The sequence below is a fragment of the Cynara cardunculus genome, assembly GCF_001531365.2.
Source record: "Cynara cardunculus var. scolymus isolate 2C chromosome LG 9, CcrdV1, whole genome shotgun sequence".
NCBI classification, from domain to species: Eukaryota; Viridiplantae; Streptophyta; class Magnoliopsida; order Asterales; family Asteraceae; genus Cynara; species Cynara cardunculus.
Window position 1 is genome coordinate 13754837 of NC_037536.1, and position 20927 is coordinate 13775763.

Consider the following 20927-nt stretch of genomic DNA (forward strand, 5'->3'; position numbering starts at 1 on the left):
CCCCCCCCCCCCCACACCATATATACAGAGAGAGGGGGGAAGAGGTTAATACAAGAATGATATATATTTAAAAAAATAAGAGAATAATTTTAGACCAATTATTTATTTGAATAATGACTTAAATTGAACTTTTTGAAAAATCGTGCAAAAAGGCATATTTGTGTTGTAATATAGATTATATATGAAAATTCATTTATTGATATAAAGATCATTTAATACATTTAATTAAGTATTCATTCAAGATTATTTATAACTTTGTGATTTAAGCATGATTAATTTTTCATTTTTTTATTCGTTATTTTTTATAACAATTAAAATAGACTTGAGATCATGTGAGACCAAGGGTTTTTTCGTGAGACCCGTAAGACCAATTCTCAACCCTTGGATTAGATCTACAATTTGAACATTCATAATTACAAAATTGCCACGAGATTTCTCAATAATCACAAAATTGCTACTGTGCAACTTTAGACCATTAGATTATTAGTTTATAAAGTTGATCAATGAACATAAATTGGTCTTACGAGTCTCACGAAAAACCATTGGTCTCACGTGAACTCAACCCATTAAAATAAGTGTGATTAAGTTTTTCATTTAAAATATTTATTTTTATTGAAATAGTTTATTTAAGAATTTGTTACAAGTTCCGTCAAAAATCATATCCGTAATTAATCGATTTTTTTTCCAAAAAAATAATCACTAATCTTCGTCAATTTATCATATGTGATATTGATTATAACGGAAAATCATATGTGATATTGATTATTTACAATATTACATATGTTATATGTAAATTAGGAAAACGTTTTTACAAAAATAATTAATTGTGAATCACTTTTGACGAAAATAGCAATTCTTTTTAAATATTCCTTTAAATAAAAAAAATATTCTTTAATGAAATATTAAATATACTTACTTTAAATGTTTTAAATATAAAATATTTAAAAAATTAAATAATCATAAATATGATAAAAATAAAATCTTAAATACATGTCTTAAATAACTTATGTATAATTAAATTACTTTTATGTCCTTGTTTAATTATTTTTAGAATTAGTTATTTTAGGTATTATTTAATAAAATATATGATCTATATTCATTCTCTTATTTTTTTAGAGGTTGTTTGTTTAACTCTTAATACTTTCATTAAGAGACAGTCTCTGAATCGTTAATAGGTTAATCTTGTTTGGCAAAAAAAAAAGTCTGTCTCTTAATGGTTTTAAAACTCTCTGAATAATTTTGTATCATGGGACTTTCTTAACCATTCAACACCCTAATTTTATTGTAAACAATTATATTTCATTTTGCACTATATCATGATAATCTCTTAATCATTGTACATCAAACCATTTCTCAACTGCCAAACAAACTCTTATTCTCGTATGAATCCGACTCTCTCTCTCTCTCTCTCTATATATATATATATATATATATATATATATATATATATATAACCATAACAGAGGCTTACTTTTGTCTGATAGATATTAGAGTATATATAACACATACACACACACATACATATATAACCATATGAGAGGCTTAGGGGTTGTTTACTTGCAACTTAATTAGGTTTATTAGTCTATCTGGCTTATTCACACAGCTCATTTGGGTTGTTTACTTACGACTTATTCGCACAGAACATGGCTTAATCCCACAAATAAAAATGGTATATTGTCCCCATTCAGCCACAAAAATGACACCCATTCCCCTTATTTAAAGCACCATTTTCTTCCCATATGAGACCCCCCATCTTCGGCTTCTTTATGATTTTTTGTTTTGATGTTCAAATAATTAATATTGGAGAGTAAATCAATCATTTATGTTATTCAGACTGTTGGTTCAGATAAAAAAAGTAAACAACACTCATTCATCCAGACGGACAAATTTATCCATACATTACTTGATAAAAAAATTGGTAAACAGCCTCTTACTTTTGTCTGATGGATATTAGAGAGGCTAGATTTACATTCGTTGACAGAATACCCTAAACAATATAAAATTTTCAAAATCACACATTTGACATGTAAAAAAGAGCGGCCTTAAATATATCCCACACAAAGTTAGGATGTGGGGTTAAAAGATGTACATATACCTTGACTACCAAAAATAGAGAGGCTGTTTCAGGTGATCCCAACCCCACCCACCCCAAGCTTGCAAAACAAAAATTAAAAGGAAAGAGGTGAGAAGTAGCAATCAAACTATAATAAGGTGAAATATGCATCTACACCTTTGGTGTGTGTGTGTGTGTATATATATATATATATATATATATATATATATATATATATAACTTCTAAAATATGCAACTAATGCTAAATGTAGATTCTAGTTATTGAAAATTGGGTTCAAGGAGAAGCAAACACTAAAAACTTGGAAGACCAAGAATTCATGGCCAACAAAGGTATCGGTTCAAATTCGATATCTTAAGTATTCATGCCGACAAGCAGCCAATTGCTCAATGACGGAAGGTCTTCACCACCTGCCCGATTCGAGTTCGACATAGTGGACAATATGTCAACTTTGAAGAGCATGTCATACAACAGCACATATGACCACACCTGAAAAACCGAAGCCATTTGTTCATTTCGTATTTTTGCAAATTCAATCATCGTAAACAACAAAAAAGTTAAAAACCATCCAAAGGATCATTGGCGCAGTGGTACCCAATAGCGCCCGACCTATGAGAAGGTCAAACTTCAGGAGTGTGCGTGAGCATTTACCGTATATAAATATTATATACTCGGAAAAGAGAAAGTTAACAACCATATGCTAATAATATCAAGGGCAGCCTTCTCTTCATACATAAAACAAAACCAAATCAAACTGACTCGGTAAATTCTATTTTCTTAAGTAGAGTCACGGGGGTAAAATGTATGAAGACATGTTCTCTATCCTAAAAGAGTAAAGGTTGTTTTCGAGAAAACCCACTTCCCTTTGTACATAAAACCAAATCAAACTAAGGGGCCGTCTGGTTGGTTTTCCATTAAGTCCTATATGGATAAAGATGTTTGTGTAGATTAATTTATTTGGATGGACTGGGAAGATTTTTGTTTGGGAGGATTGTTTCATAGATAGAGGGAGCGTGTTTTTTAATTGGAATGGGTAGGTTTGGAAAAAATTTGACTTTCTACATAAATCTCCCGCCTAAAAGCTTACTGAATAAGCCACTTTCTATATAATTAAGCCACTACCAAGCAGTCATGTATAGCTTACCAAATATGCTACGAGTCCCTTTAAGCTCATTAAGCAGCTAATAAACAGGCCCTAACCCAATAAATCCCACTTGAAAGTAGGGGCTAGAAGGTGAGATGTACGCAAACCTAACCTCCTTCTCTTCATACTTGAAGTCCCCAAAAATTATGGGATCATCAAGGGTGGCAATAATATCTAATGAAGAGGGACCGATTAGCCATTTTAAGTTTCTATAAGACAAAAAACAGATAACCTCGGGGGCCAGTCAACCGGCAAATATAGGCTAGGCCTTTAGGCTCCTCCCTATGGTAGCGTTTGGTACCAAGACAAGACTGAACAAGACATGGCAAGAGTCAAGAAGGCAGAACAAGTCTGTCTCGTGTTTGGCATGACTAGCACCGGACAGATTAAGACCGGACAAGTTGTCCCTAAAAGTTGTTTGATGATTTTATATGGAGTAAATTACGTTTTTTGTCCCTTTGGTTTGTTAAAAATTGCTATTTTCATCCCTGTGGTTTAGAAATTGCGGTTTTTGTCCCTATGATTTGCACTTCATTGCTATTTTTGTCCTTATGATTTACAATCTATTGTTGTTTCGAACCCTATGTTTTACAATTCTTTACTGTTTTGGTCCTTTGTACTTAAAGGTAGGAATTAGTCTAGGGCCGAAAATAACAATAAATTGTAAACCATAGGGATAAAATCACAATTTCTAAACCACAAAAACAAAATTGAAATTATTAACAAACCACATGCATGAAAATTGTTACCAAAAAATAACTAGGAAAATATGTTTTCGGAAAACTTACGGAACAAAAACGGAATTGTACTCCTGCTCAAGACATATGACACATATATCGGGCATTTGCACATCTTTTCGGGTGCTATTGCCTCCGTTTTCCGCTTCACCATTTGAACCTGAAGTTTTTCGCTTGTAACCTTGTTGTTAGAATATAACAATATAGTTTTAAAGAAACTAAATTGATGGATAACGTAACAAAGCAACTGACCTTCGCTATATGGAGTTGGTCTTCTGGCTGCAGCATCGAGAACTCTGCAAAGAAAATGAGGATCGAGAAAGAGTTCACTTCATGTGAAATTGACATGGTAGAGCAAATATACCAAGAATGAATAACACTTGAGGTAGAGTGGAATCAGGGATGGCCCTAGTGGGTCCCGCGCACCTACTCAATCGATTTTCGCAAATGGAATTTTTTGAGGTATGAAAAGTGCACCACTAAACTTTGAGGGCTGCTCCGGGATATTAGAAAATACAAGGGACATCAACCAAAAAATCAAAAAAGTCCCTTGAAATCAACCGAAAAACTTTATAAATCTCTATGAATCACCAAAAACTTAAAAAATCCCTTGAAATCAACCACAAAACTTACAAAATCCTTCACAATGGTGGAATTTGCTAAAAACACATTTGGCAACTTTTTTTTAGATAAGTGTCTCGGGCTATGCTCAGATTGATCCCGATGGATAGTTACCAGAGTGTTACTCAATTTTTCTTTTTTGAGGGGTTTCCCTTGAACCTCCCTATATATGTAGAGAGAGGCCCGCCCGCAGGGGGGGGGGGGGATCAAACGAGAACGCTAACTATTTTAGAGAATACGAAAACGGCCAAATCATGTGCAAAATCACATGTGATTTTACATTAACGGCCAAAAAAGCGTGCAGGCGACATGGCCGCGTCTTCAGATCGCGGGGCAAGGTCGAGCGAATCACATGTGATTTTGTACGTGATGTTAGTGTAAAATCACATGTGATTCAACCGTTTGCTTATTCTCTTAAATAGCTATATTCTCTTTTGAACCCGACTCTCTCTCTCTCAATATATATATATATATATATATATATATATATCAACCAGAATAACTGCAAAACTGTATATTGGTCATATTAATCTTTTCATTAGTTTGCTGGCTGAATTTAGTCCTAACTTAAAGGCATCAATCATTTAACAAGCATCCACATTAAGAAGTGTGAGCTAAGGACTACCCAGCAATATATGGATATTTGTTTCAATAAACAGTAACAAACTGAAAAGGAAAGTCGTATTTAAATGCCTATTAGTCACAAGCAACCATTAAAAGCACCCATACCTTCTCTTCAATTCCCAATGACGTTTTCTTTCCATTATCTGTCGAAAAGCATGCTTAGCAATCAGATAAATACCAAATGCTGTGAAACCCAATGACGCATACTTGTACCATCTGAAAGGAGCAGAATTCAGTAGGGAAATGTAGTAAAAAAGAACCGTTCATCTATTGAAAATATCAAAGAGCATCCTGTAATTTTTTGGTAATCATGGGTGTCCGGGCCAGCTTGCACGCATCTCGACTAATCCCATGGGTCCCTCAAGATACCAAGAAAATCCCCAGTGGCCTTGAGGAGACTCAAACTGGCAGCCTATGGGGGTCCTCCCCCAAGGCCTAGCATTTATTTGCTAGTCGAGCTTCATGCATTTCTTTCCAACATGGCAACATATAGTAGATAGGGGTTGTCTGGGTCGGACTGGGGAATGAAAATGGGAAAGAATTTTCATTTCCCCCAATTTTACACAGAATGAAAATTCGGGCTTGTGGGGAATGGGCCCATTATACTATATAAAACCAAACACTTTCTTTTAATTTCGATCTCATTAATTACTGCTTAATACCTCTAACCAAACACCCCATTAAAGCATCTCCAACAGATTCTCCAAAATGGAGAGAAAATAGAGATTTTAGGGATTTATGGCATGTTTTTTGCTCCAGCAGATTCTCCAAAATGAAGAAAGTAGGAGAGAGAGTGTACAAAACTCCAAATGTTGAGAGCACCCCAAATATGATTATAATGAGAGAGAAATACTTTTTTAATATATTCCCACCAATAGGAAACTTTGAAATTAAATATTTAGAGAGAGAGAATATTTTATTAGATGAATAAAATATCATAATATTATAATCAATGTTGCAATCTCCAAAATGGAGAATCTATCGGAGTTGAATGTATTTCCATTTAAGAGATTTTGAAGTTTTATTCTCAACTTGGAGAAATTTTGGAGAAATCTGTTGAAGATGCTCTTAGTTTTCGCATGCCTGTAACTCTTCCTCCTGAGTCCAGTGCATATTTTAAAAGCAAACCAAGAAGAATAAAGCAACATATAACCAGTACAGAAACAAACTAAATATGCTCCGACTGCTAGTAGATAACCTGGCCCATTTCCCAAGATTTGCAATGAGTTGATCAATGGTTTTATGAGAGACATAAAACGGGCCTTTGAGGGGTCGCTGAATCCGAACTGTTCCAACGTCATCTTTAATAGCCTGCATTTCAGGGGAAGACTCAAAATGAAGTTGAAGAAACAGATTAATGGAACCAAAAATTAACATAAATCTCATCTAAAAAATATTAAGAAAATTCAGAATGAACAGACAGAGTTAGAATGTTATGGAAAAGAAGGACATGTTTGCTTATTACTCTATATTTACATAAAAACAGTTGGTCAAAATGAGTAATTACTTTAATTGAATCTTCACTTTTGAGTTCTTATTAGTAGTTGAAGAAATCAAATGAAAGGATAATCATAAATGAAATCAATGGGCTGTAATTGGCAGTATTCTATGAGATCCCAGAGTATGGTAAAAAAGAAACATAATCCTGACTACCCCATTCATGATTGTGAACCAAACCCAAATATTGAAGTTTCAAGCTGGTATTTTAGATTATACAAATTTGATAACCTCTTCCGTTACTTCTAGATGATGGTTACTCCACATTGCAGCTTAAGTGCTATGTAGAAAAATGTTGTCATCAATTTGTAAGCAACTAGGTGATTTATTTCTACAAAAGATCAAACTGATAATCGTGTTCTTTGGTAGTGCATTGACACATTAGATATTAAGGAGTCGTATGTTTTTAAGAGGTGTTGAAGTCTGAAGTCTTATTTCACTTCTGAATGATAAAAGATGGTGCTGAAGTCTGAAAGCATAATCAATAAGATTGTTTGTTTTTGTAAATTGATAAATGTCTAAATCCGTGTAAGAGCTTTTACGGGCAATTTCTTGAACCCGATTCTAGTTGTTTTGGCTAATAAACCCACCACTTTATGCCTCTAAATTCAAACCATTAAAAAGTTCATCTTGTATAAAATTTATTTCAGGCAACTTATTGAAAACAAAGGAAAACTGTTTGAGACTTCTGTACTTGTAGCTTTCTATATGTATAGCTTAGGGAGTATCAAGCTCATAATTAATTGAAAACAAAAGAAAATTGTTTGCAATTTATGGGGCTCATTTGATGTGGTTTATCTTCGCCGCTAGTTCTGGAGAACAATAAGAGGTTAATAAGGGGTGGGTAAACCTCTTACTCTATCAGAGGAAGGTAAGTGATAATTGGAAACAAAAGAAAATTGTTTGAGATTTCTATACTCATAGCTTTCTTTACTTAGAGCTTAGGGAAGCATCAAGCTCATAACTTATTGAAAACAAAAGAAAATTGTTAAAAAATTATAGGATTCGTTTGATGCGGTTTATTTTTGCCACTAGTTCTGGAGAACAATAAGAGGTAAATAAAGGGTGGGTTTACCTCTTATGCTATCAGAGGAACGTAAGTGATAAGGGGGTAAGAAAAAGGAGAAAAAAACAAATGGTCTGAATTGGTTAACCTCTTACCGAATAAGTGATAAGAGGATTTTTTTTCTAAAAACAAACAAGGCCTAACCCTGTTCTCCTTTCATCCACTTACAATTCCTCACATAGCACTTAAAAATTTTCTTTAATTTGTTTTTTATGGACCGTCACATAAATATATTGTACAAGTTAAACAAAAGAGACAATGGTTCCTTTCCCACTTGTATAAAAAGAAAAATTATGCATAACACCATACCTCACCAACAACAGTCAACGGAGTACCCGTTGGAAGAACACGTTCAATTCGCTTGACTCCAAGCATCTTCAGAACAATGAAATTGTTACATAAGCCATAATTAATAGCATTAATTCATTGGTACACATAAGTATATATACAATGCACCAAATCAATGTATTCCATACCTTGAGACCTTGCAAGTAGTCTAATGTTCCACGAACAAGTGACCGTCCAGACTCCTCGAACACTTCACTTCCAACGGTTAACACCAAACCAGCAGCGCCACGAGCTCCAACAACATATACACGAGCGCTTCCATCGTCCTAATGCAAACTAGTCAAGAATTAGCCTAGACAATTTCATCCCAAAGAATCACAATTCTATTTTTGGTAATTGTGGTTGTCTGGGCCAACTTGCATGCACCTCGACTAATCCCATTGGGGCCCTGAAGATAAAAACCAAGAAAATCCCGAGTGGCCCTGAAGAGACTCAAACTAGCAACCTATGGAAAGGATCCCCAAGGCCTAGCATTTATTTGCCAGTTGAGTTGGCCCTCGAGGTTAACGAATTCCAATGCCTGAGGAACCAGGCATTAAGGGCCTGGCCGTTAACTGCTTAATGAGTTTAATGAGACCTACAGCTTATTTAGTCAGCTATATATGACTGTTTGGTAGTGGCTTAATGATATAGAAAGTTACTTATTTGGTAAGCTTCTAGTGGGAAGCTTTATGCATAAAGCCAAGTTTTTCCAAACTTCCCCTCCCAATTGAAAAAAAAAAGCTCCTTCCATCTATGAAAAAACCCTACCAAACAAACACCCTCCCAATCCATACAAACAGATTAATCCACCCAGTTGGCTTTATCCAATTCGGGACTCAATGGAAAACCAGCCAAACAGCCTATATTGCTTAAACTAGGAACAATTAAGTAAGCGATCAAACATTTTGCTCACCAAGTACCATGGAACCTCTTTACACATGGAAAGCATCAATGCAGAATCCTGAATCCATGAACCAGCATCGTTATGTTTCAAAAAGTGTTGCTCTGCCTGAAAATAGTAAGAGCGTGTTCCATGCCATCAACATTCTCATAAAACATTGAAGATATACATGAAATAAAGAAATAAGAAAACATGATTTCTGTGCACTTCGAAAGACTCATTACCGTCTCCTCCACTATAACTCCTCGCAAACCACTATATTCACAATTGATTGGGGTGTCTGAACTGACTCTGCCAGATATTGTCACAACGAAAGGCAACACTTTGTTTGCAGCATCTAATAATTGTGCTGAAATGTAAAAGAAAACAATACTCGTCAAGTAAAAAACACAATCTCTCGGATCATTCTACTATAATGTTTATAGGTATTGAATGTTGCACTTTTGTGTATTATGGGTGATTAAAGAAGACAATTGTTTTGCAGCTACATTGACCTAAATGCATGTGATGAATTTATCATTGAAGACCCTAATTGAAAAGGAATAAGTTTTCCCCTAATGCTTTTAAAATCTTAAATCAATACAAATATGTTCCGGAAAAGAATAGGGCAAAATGCATCAAAATGCAACAAAGTTTGGTTTATTTGCGATAATTTTTTCCTCACTCGATGTAACAAGGTTTCGAAATTTCTTATTTTGTAATTATTTTGACCTGTAACCTGCTGATTTTGTAACATTAAATGACGTTGATACCTATTTATGAAATGTTTTAGGAAGGGTTCCGGCGAAGTGTTCAATAAACATACAAGAAAAACTAGAAAATTTTGATACTTAGTTACATTGACTGAGCAAAAAATATTATTTGTTACACTGAATTTGGAAGAAAAAGAAGACTTAGTTGCATTTTGATGAATTCTTCTCATGCATTTTACCCGAAATAATTAACAAAAAGATATAAATATATAATAAAGATAACAATACATGAAGAAAGCTGTTGTCTGTATATATTGGGAAGGTTTTCATTTGAATTGGTTTTTTCATAGATGGAATGTGCTAGTTTTTTAATTGGGACGGACAAGTTTGAAAAAATCTTGGCTTTCTACCTAAAGCTCCCCCGCTTAATTAATAACTCACTTTCTATATCGTTAAGCCAATACCAAGCCACTACCAATACTCCAATCATAGCTAGTCATGTATAGCTGACTAAATAAGCTGTGAGTCTCATAAAGCTGCTAACAAGCAGACCTAATAGATTATGACACATTAAGCATGCAATTTTGAAGTTTCCAAATAAAACCTAGTTATAATCTCTTTCTTTGGAACATAAGAACAATGGAAGAGGAATTGAATGACTAACCCAAATCTTTCAGCTGATTAACTCGAGTTACCGATTTGAGAATCTCTGCATCCCTGAAAATCGAACAAATAGAAGTTAAAAAAACACCACCAAAATCAAATAGGATAGGGATGAATGATGAATCAAATTACTTTCCGCTATTTCGTCCGAGGAGATAAAGAGCAGCGGCACTCAAACAACAAGTGACTCCGCCCCATGGAATCATCGTGATGATGATGATAAATTATCAAATTGATCAACGAATCAGCAGCTTCAACCTCCAAACATTGAAGAACAAATATAGGGCAAAGTGGAGAATTAAGTGAATTTTTCAAGTTGTGGATCGAAATACAACAAATTGGTGATGCAATTACGGGGAGATTCAAGTTGATTTCGACGATTGATCCAAAAAGGCAAAGGGGAAGTGAGATTGGGAGAAGGATCCGATACTAAGAGAAGGAGGGAAAGAACTATTGGAACTCGTTGAGTTGGGAAAAATCCATCTACAAGACTCTTTGTATGTCGGGGAAGATGTAGGAGTGGAGGGATGGAGAACACAAATTAATATCCACGTCGAATCTAATTTATAAAAAGAAATATTAATTATCCGGGAAAAAATAAATCATTATATATATATATATATGGAAAATTGCACCAAAATGGAACCAACTTTCACATGATTCTTATTTTTGGGAACGGACTTTCAAAATCGTCATTTTAAAAAACCAACTTGCAGCTAATTCCTATTTTGGGGAACCAACTTGAAAAATAATTATAGAAAAATGGGAAAATTACACCAAAATGGAACCAACTTTCACCTGATTCCTATTTTGGGGAACCAACTTGCAAAATAATTATAGAAAAATGGGAAAATTACACCAAAATGGAACCAACTTTCACCTGATTCCTATTTTGGGGAACCAACTTTTAAAATCGTCATTTAGGGATCTCTATCGAACTTTTTGTTTATTTAAGGGTCTTATTGATCTGTTGAACAGGTAACAGATAATTTAAGGGTCTCTATCAAACTTTTGGTTGGATTTGCCAAATTTGATTTAAACTTTAATATTAACACAGATTGGTTAGATATAAAAATCTTGAATRTGATATTTAATATTTATTTTTTATTGCATCAATTAATTTTTTTCTATTAAATTGATTTTTTTATTGCATTAGGAAAAAACAATTTTTATCGTGGTAATTTGTATTTTTTTTCGATAAATCTTCAATTTGATATCTGAATTTAAAAAAACGAGATTTGAAATGAAAAATATATTTTATTGCATTAATTTTTGAAAAAAAATTAATTTTAGTTGTTTTTCTATAATTATTTTGCAAGTTGGTTTCCCAAAATAGGAATCAAATGCAAGTTGGTTCCCCAAAATTACGATTTTGAAAGTTGGTTCCCCAAAATGACGATTTTGAAAGTTGGTTCACCAAAATAAGAATCGGGTGAAAGTTGGTTCCCCAAAATAAAAATCAAGTGAAAGTTAGTTCCCCAAAATGACGATTTTGAAAGTTGGTTCCCCAAAATAGAAATCAGGTGAAAGTTGTTTCCATTTTTGTGCAATTTTCCCATATATATATATACTATATTATAAAGTATTTGATAAACACTCTTAAAAATCATTATTCATTGATTTATGTTACTTATAATTATAAATTATAAGTAAATTATGCGTAAGTACAATTTATTAAAACTTCATTTTTTGAATTAATATAACTAACCACAGATAAACATAATCAGATACAGGATAAACATCTCATTTAAAATATAATTAGGATAATCATTAAGTTCTAACAAAATCATTATTTTTATAAAAATTATATTGTTAAGCCAAAAATAAATTATTTCGCTGTTAGACCTAAATTAAATTATAGTAAACGGTTTAATTAAATATATTATACAAAAAAAACGATAACTTTTAAATAGCTAATTTTGTATTAATATCGATATATTATTTCGAATTTTTATGATATCTTCAAATTCGTTTTTATTCAAAAGTAAAACATTATTTTTATCAAAACCACATAAATCGTATTATATATCAATAGAGATGAAATAAAACAAAACAGTAAAATGAACATATATCTCATTGCATTGTACGTGTATCATTCTAGTATATTATAAAACATTTGATGAGAACTCTTAAAAATCATTTTTTATGCATTAAATATTGTTTATTGATGTATATTACTTATAATTCAATATTACAAGTAAATTGTACGTAAATACAACTTATAAAAATTTCATGGTTTGATTTGTATAACTAATTGCATATGAACATAATTAAAGAAAGAATAAACATATCGTTTTAAATATAAAAAATCTAAAATATAATTAGAATAATCATTGAGTTCTAACAAATATTTCGTTATTTTTTATAAAAAATATATTATTAAACCAAAAATAAATTAAATAAATACACAAAAATAAATTAAATAGTTAGTTTGGTGTTTATATAAAAAAAATTAATTCTTTATGATATCTTCATATTTATATTTTATTAAAGAATAAAAACATTATTGTTTTTTCAAAACCATATAAAACCGTGTTATAACATTGACTGAGACAAAAGAAAAAACGATAATTTTAATTGTTTAAAAGTTCTTGTTTTTTGTGTAATTTCATTAATTTAATTTTTTAGAACAGTTTAATTTAAGTTTAATAACGAAGTAGTTTATTTTTGGTTTAATATATTTTTTTTTATAGAAATGATAATTAAATATTTTGTTATAACTCAATAATTATCCTAATTATATTTGATTTTTTTATATTTAAAAATAGACGTTTATTCTTTATTTGATTATATTTATCTATAGTTAGTCACACGAATTCAAATATAAAGTTTTAATAAGTTATACTTACAAACAATTTACTTGTAATCTTGAATTTTAATTTATAAGTGATATGCATCAACAAACAGTAGTTTGTGCATAAAAATGTTTTTTAAAAGTTTTTTTCTCAAATGCCTTATAATATAGTATAGATGGACAAATATGTCTATTATCTATTTTATATAATTTGAAAAGACTTTTGCTTTAGACACTTTTTTTCATAATTATAATGAACTTGTTTTTTAATTAAAAGGGTCAAGTTTGAAAGAAAACAAAAACTTAATTTTTTGCATAAAATTTCCCTTATATATTTTATGAATAAATCATTCTCTATATTATTAAGCCACTATCAAACAGATAAACTGACTAGATAAACTATGAGTCGTATTAAGCTAGTTGAAATGCTAACAAACAGACCCTTGGACCCTAAGCTTTGTTTTTTTATATATATGGTTATCCGGACCAGGACACCGACTAATCATTGTATGACCACGAACAACCTGAAGTCATTGCAAGTAAACCTTTGTGACCAGAAGGATTTTGATAGAGGTATTCGTTGGCTTGGGCAAGGCTAGAGATATTTTTTTGGTGCTTGAGAACTTGTCTGTATCTACCTAATAAACGAGTCGGGCTTGTCCATGAACAAATGGACCTGTTTTTTACATTTGAAAAATGAAAACTTATATAAAATCACTGAAAGTACGGGTTTTTTTTAATATAAAATTAAGACGTAAAAGATACACATATCATATGAAAAATAATAGTTACACGTAATATGTAGTACGGAAATGATCTCTCGATTATTTATCAACTTTCAAAATATGGGTTTTCAACAGCAAATATAACAACATAATACTTCAAGATCAATATACGAGACGTATTATATGACATATCACAAGTAATATTTAATTGGGAGGCATTTAGTATTCAGCAGAGGGACTATGACCCTACTTCTATTTTTCTTTTAATAATAAGGCGTTGAAGTATTTACTATGACAATATAATGTGTCGGGTGAGTTTGTTAGATCTTTTCTCATCAGTTGACCCTGCCCATTAACTTTAGTGTTCTAGTATGGGTTTGCCCACTTTTTTCGAGAATGGTTGTTCAAGTCCACTTTTCTAACAGGTCGGGCGAACTGGGTTTGACGGGTTGTATTGCCCATTAACAGCTCTAGGTTTTGACAGTGCATAGATTCGAATTTGAGGAAGATGAGATTTTCATTTCATCCCTTGAGCATTAACTAGTGCTTTACAATCCATGCGGGTTGATTTGGAGGATTGACTATTTAGTTTGACTAATAACCGTAAAATATAATATCCATATCTAACTATTTTGGAGGATTAATTGGTTTGAAACGTTTTAGACCGTAAAAATACATGTTAAACCGGATAACTAAACAGGTCATTCTAGTCGAACGAAAATGCTTTGATTTAGTTGGTTTAATAGTTTTCGATCGAAAGTTGAAATAGGTTACAAGGAGAAGAATAAAACGAGAGGGAAGCAAACAAAGAAAATATTACGAGAGGGATTTGATTGTTTTATCTTTCAGAATCAAACAACATGAACTAATGACTATACATATGACATGTAGTTCGGTTGATAAAGGGGCATAGCAACTTTGCTCACATATACAAACAGGTTGAAGTTCAAATCTTGCTGGATATGATTTGAATCCCTTTGCTCAACTCAACCACTGAGCCATCTCTATAATGACTCATCACATGTGGTTCCTATAAAATGGGTTCCGTGTGAGACCAGTCAGGGTTGATCGATAATCAATCTTTTGCTCAAATATGAATCCTGATCTGGATCATTTTGTACCTATAGAAAATTTAAAAGAAGAAAAAATAATCACAAAATTGATGCCTGATTAGTTTAAACTTAAACTTAAACTTTATAAGTGAAAGGTTAAAAGTGTCTGGATGTTTCATGTTCAAATCTAAGAAGGACATTCCCATGTGAACGTGGAAAAAGAGGCCCTACAACTACAATGCGAATTTACGAGACTGCCCTTGAATAAAGCAACTTCTATGCACCAAATGCGGCCCCTCCAATTGAATCATGCACACCGCCACACCTTATAAACACCCAAACCCATCGGCGAAATGCTTCCTATTTAAACCCCCAAATCCCCGATTAAGCCTTTTTCTTGGTCTTTTTGCATTGTCGAAAGCTTTTCAGATTCTTCTCCAACGGGAAGAATCGTAACCTGAACCCTAGATCTCCTCAAAAAACTTGATCCCATCTCAAAAACCCTCGTATTTTCTTGAATTTAACCTTTAAAACCCTAGATCTGACCAACAATTTCACGTTTCTCGAAACTCACCCGGTCAAATTCATCAGATTTGACTGGTTTTTGGCAATACCCGATTCGAATTTTTGTGAAATTAGGCGTTTCTCTTGTCTTAAATTTGGTGGGAAATTGGTGATGGGAAGACCGTGTATAGAAACATTGAGGACATCTTCATCGTCGTCATCACCGCCGGCGGTGACAACGACATCTACGTCGGTGACAGAGACGGTGAACGGAGAACATGATTTTAGGATATCGGGTTACTCGTTATCGAAAGGGATTGGGATTGGGAAGTATGTAGCGTCTGACACGTTTATGGTTGGTGGATATTCGTGGGCGATCTACTTTTACCCTGATGGGAAAAGCCTTGAGGATAATGCGACATATGTTTCTTTGTTTATTGCATTAGCTAGCGAAGGATCAGATGTACGTGCGCTTTTTGAGCTAACTCTCTTGGATCAAAGTGGTAGAGAGAGGCATAAGGTTCATAGCCATTTTGGAAGAGCATTAGAGAGTGGGCCGTATACTCTTAAATACAGGGGTAGCATGTGGTAAGCTAAACTTTGTTCTTGTTACTTGATCGTGATTGTTAATGCATATATAAATATTATAATATATATATATATATATATATATATATAATATAGAAAGATAGAGGGAGGGAGAGAGGTTCAGGGATACCAAAAAAAAAAAAAAAAACTGAGGAACAACCTAGTAATGGTTCATGTGGATTCTATGTACATGTGCATAATAGTAACTGGAGATGCATCTTGGTTTTTACACCGGTGTGCATGTTATGCAGATGTGTATACCGGACAAATTACTTACAGATTACCGGTATGCACTATGCACATATGCATCGGTTCACATGAATGGTTGCCTGATGTTGCTCTGTTTTTTTATTTTTTTTACGATTTCCGTGAATATAGAGGGTGGGAGGTTCTGGAGAAAATCCAAAAAATGAAAACTGAGGAACACCTTGGTAAACAAGACGGTATGCACATGTGCATATAAGTAATTGAAGCCTTTTTTGGTCATACACATGTGCATACCGGACAAATTACTTGCATGCACATGTGCATACCGGACAAATTACTTGCATGCACATGTGCATATGAGCATATCTAGATGAATGGTTACTGGGGTGTTACATGGTTTTAATATATGTATGCATATATTATTCTTTGTTAAAATGGTTTCGTATGATTTTGTTAATCTATTCGCTTAATACCTATATGTTGGTTTGCCAAATATTAATAGTTCTATGATCATGTAATCTATCTGTTTGTTTAGTGTATAATGTGGTTGGGGGTGGCCATTGATGCTTGGTTGTAGCTATGGATGAAATATAACTGAAGACTGTAATTTGAGTTTAGGGGCTGTTTGGATGCACATTTTCATAGCAATTTGAAGAACTAGAATCAAATAATCAGCTAATAAAGTCAATGATAGTTTGATAATTGTATGTTTATCTAATTAATAACTTTTTCAGCACTAGTGCTTCTTCAAATCTAATTATTTGATCTTAAATAATAATAAAAATTAGGATCAGTTTTTGTCAGTGTTTTAAAAGGCTCGTTGTGACAGCAGCCATGGTTCAAGACTCGTGTCCCACGCCACATTAGGAATGCATGGTTTTCCGAGAACCATTAGGAATTGAGCCCCTTGCTATTCCCTTAGAAGTGACCCATTTCATTCTCACGTAGGTAATCTCGAAGCTATTGAAAATAAAATTATTTATTTGATTCTGAAAGAAAAAAGAATATCTTTTCTTTATTATGATTATACATTTATATAACTAATTAATTGTTTATGGAAAAAGAATAGAAGAATGATGAAGGTTGATGTCAATAAGAGGAAGATAATAGATGGGTCAACCTCTTCTCTCATAAGAGGAAAATACGAGGCTTTAAGCTCTTATATCAGAAAAAAACAAACAGTACTGTAACTGTAACTTCTTAAGCGGTAAGACATAAGTGGTAAATAACAGGTAAAAATTCAAAAAACAAACGACAACTAAACAGCTACGTTGTCTCTTCGAACTTGGATCGTGGGATCTCCATTTAGCTTGGTTGGGTTTCTAACCCCTTTGCTAGAAAGTGTTCTTCTCGAGTTTGAAAGGATTATATTGTGCTATTTGGCTTTTCGTGCAAACTAGATATCACCCTTTTTGTGCTTGGCAAATGCTTTTTGGTTATTTTCCATCTGTTTAAATGTTTAAGTCAAAATATCTATCTGTATCGGCTATTCTTGTTTAAGGATCTTTATGCGAGAGGGAATTCTTGTTAGTTATTGTTGTTCATTTGTGACATGCTACAGGGGTTATAAGCGGTTTTTCAAAAGATCCGCTTTGGAGACATCGGACTACTTGAAAGATGATTGTCTTCAGGTTCATTGTTGTGTTGGGGTGGTCAAGTCCCATACAAAAGGCCCTAAGACATACTCTATTCACGTACCACCTTCAGATATCGGTCAACACTTTGGGCAGCTTCTCGAGTGTGGAAAGGGAACCGATATTTCTTTTGAAGTAAAAGGCGAAGCATTTCCTGCTCATAAATTGGTACTTGCAGCCCGCTCACCGGTTTTCAGAGCTCAACTTTTTGGTCCAATGAAAGATCAAAGTAGCCGGTGCATTGAAGTTGAAGACATAGAGCCCCCGGTTTTCAAGGTTGGTTATAAAGTTGTTTGTTTCTGAAACTTAGCATTGAATTACACGCTCCGTCCCAAAATAAAGTGTTCACGATTATATTTTCGTTTGTCCCATGGTAAGTGTCCACTATTCAAGTAAGGTTTTAATATGACATGGATAGTTTAGTAATTTACCAATATTGTCCCATCTCCCAAGTATTGTTCCATTGTTTTTGGTGGGACAAAAACTCTAATCTCGCGCCAAATGTGGGACATCAAGTTTTAGTTCTGTCCAGCATACCAAACGCACTTGGTGTTAAATTTCCAATTCTACCCTTAATCATGCTTATTATGAGATGGAGAAATATATTACTCTTTGTTATAGATGAACAAAAAAAAAAAAACAAAGACCAAAGCCCGGTTTGGGCAAGGCCTCAGAGCCAGATGAGGCTGAAATTTTGGGGGATAGGCCAGGGCCTAGGCCTGATTCGAAAAATCCGGGCATGAAAAAGCTCGATTGGGACCTTTTTCAACCCCCAAAACATGGGCCTTTTTACTCACTGAAAACGGGCTTGCAAGGCCCGGCCCAAGCCTGAAAATCCTGTTCCTTGTGCATTTCTTCTCCCTTTATTATTAATGATAAAATTGTAATTTAGTTGATCAAAAAGTGTAATAATTGCACATTTCTAAACCGTTTTGGGCATTTATTTTGGGATAAAAGGAGCACAATTCATGATGGCAACTAGACCTCATGGTTCATGGTGTTTGTGACATGTAGGCACTTCAATTATGCTTACTTTCCAATTCTATCCTTGATTATGCTTAATTATGACATGGGGAAGTTCATTACTCCCTCTATTATTTAGGGTAAAATTGTCATTTTGGTTAATTACAAATTTCTAAAACTGTGTCTTTTTCATTGTGGACATTTATTTTGGGATGGGGGGAGTACAATTAGTGTGTAAATGAGCCGAGCCGAGAAGTAAGTTATTCGTTAAAAATTTATACCAGGAGCTCTGTTAGAAACAAGAACAGAATAATCGATACAACAAACCAAAACAAAGGATTAAGCTATTTGATTATCTTATTCAATCAGATTGAGATGACAAAATCAAGATGAAGCCGATGAACGGCCTTTCCTCCTGCCCAAGCTTTCACAGCCGAATGCTATAGAAACTATAATTCTTGCCTGCCTTCTCTATTGCTAACCTATTAGTATTTATAGCATTCCAAGGCCTGAGCTGATGATCTACAATTGGGCATGGGCTAGGGCTAGTGGGCCGTTCCTTATCAAGCTCGAGCAACTTTTCTTAATGTAGGGTTCGAGCTCGAATATTTTTTGAGTTATCGAGCTCGATGCTCGTTTACGGGCTCATACTCGCAGCTCGTTTATTGGCTCGAGACTGTTAATTTTTATATTTCTATTGGATTGTTTATGAACATATGAGTATGTTTGGCTTGAAAAAGTGTATGCTCGAATGGCTCGGCTCGACTCGAAAAATTTAATCGAGCTTTCGAACGAGTTGACTTGAACATTGGTTTTATGAAGCTCGACTCGTTAAGTTAAACGAGTTCTATTTTGTGTTCAAGATCTACTCAAGCTCGAGTAGCTCGTTAAAAGCTCGACCTCATGGCGTTTCTGATGTGCAGGCATTGCTTCATTTTATGTACTGGGATAGCCTGCCTGACATGGAAGAGCTAACGGGTCTTAACACAAAATGGGCTTCGACGTTGATGTCTCAGCATCTGCTCGCAGCGGCCGACCGCTACGGTTTAGATAGGCTGCAACTGCTCTGTGAGGCTAATCTTTGCCAAGATGTTGCCATAAATACCGTTGCAACCACATTAGCATTGGCGGAGCAGCACCATTGTCTACGGTTGAAAGCCGTGTGTCTCAAATTCGTAGCCATGCCGGAAAACCTCAGAGGTAAAACGTTTACCCTACTGTTTATATGTATTATATTATAAAGCGTTTTGGTTAAAAGTCTTGAGAACGGATTATTATGCATCGGGTATCGTTGATTAATGCACGTCCATTAAAATTTAGGGTGGTTTACCAAAATAGCCGTGTTTGGAGATGACGTGTCACTAATTATTTATAAAGATTGGAATTCAATTCCATTCCAAATCCTACAAACCAAACATAATAAAGATTTCAAATCCAAATCCCTTCAATTGCAAATCCTTCCACGAAATCCAAATCTCTACAAACCATTTCACCAAACCAAACGCCCCTTTAGGGTTTTGCGGAACAAGTTCTTGTAATGGGCTCATAAAACATAAAAAGGCTGACAAAAAGCGGTTTTGCGATACCCACAGCGTTCTAAAAGGCACGTCATGGCGTGATATGACGTTAAGATGCGTCTCTGCCCTTACGATAAGGCCTATAGCGTTTTTGTAAGGTGCGTTTTTTACAAGGCGTGACTTTTTTCCGAAAGATTTAGTCCTATTTAGTTTATGTAGCTTTTGTATTTTTACTTTAGATTTTACATATTTATAGATTTACCTAATCACATCACTCATAGCTACACGAAGTCACACATGTCATGGACTTACGGTTAAAACAAAGTTGTAAAATTACCCTTCCTCTATTTTGAATGTTTACACCCCAAATCTTAACGACTCGTTGCTTGTTTATCAGCGGTGATGCAGACCGATGGGTTTGATTACTTACGAGAAAGCTGTCCGCATGTTTTGACCGAGCTTTTGGAATACGTAGCGAGGATCAACGAGCATTCTCCTGCCATTAGCAAACGATTGAACGAGGTTATACCGGATGCACTTGATGTACATGGTAGAAGGGTAAAACAGAGATTATAACTTCATAACTCAACCCCCCC

General features: G+C 34.0%; 2 protein-coding genes across 2 annotated transcripts; one reads left to right on the forward strand and one right to left on the reverse strand.

The window, feature by feature from the left end:
- Positions 1-2310: 2310 nt before the first annotated feature.
- LOC112518338 (E3 ubiquitin-protein ligase SP1) lies at positions 2311-10829 on the reverse strand. The gene is made up of 11 exons (XM_025125987.1): positions 10480-10829; positions 10349-10401; positions 9217-9341; positions 9005-9100; positions 8238-8375; positions 8071-8136; positions 6397-6509; positions 5304-5414; positions 4206-4249; positions 4005-4113; positions 2311-2561 (listed from the first exon to the last, which is right to left on the reverse strand). Exons 1-11 carry the CDS (start codon positions 10551-10553, stop codon positions 2459-2461), a joined length of 1032 nt encoding a protein of 343 aa, XP_024981755.1. The 5' UTR covers positions 10554-10829; the 3' UTR covers positions 2311-2458.
- A 4469-nt stretch (positions 10830-15298) lies between these two features.
- LOC112518435 (BTB/POZ and MATH domain-containing protein 2-like) lies at positions 15299-20920 on the forward strand. Its single transcript, XM_025126124.1, has 4 exons — positions 15299-16010; positions 17779-18127; positions 19738-20014; positions 20729-20920. Exons 1-4 carry the CDS (start codon positions 15595-15597, stop codon positions 20905-20907), a joined length of 1221 nt encoding a protein of 406 aa, XP_024981892.1. The 5' UTR covers positions 15299-15594; the 3' UTR covers positions 20908-20920.
- The last annotated feature ends 7 nt before the right edge of the window (positions 20921-20927 follow it).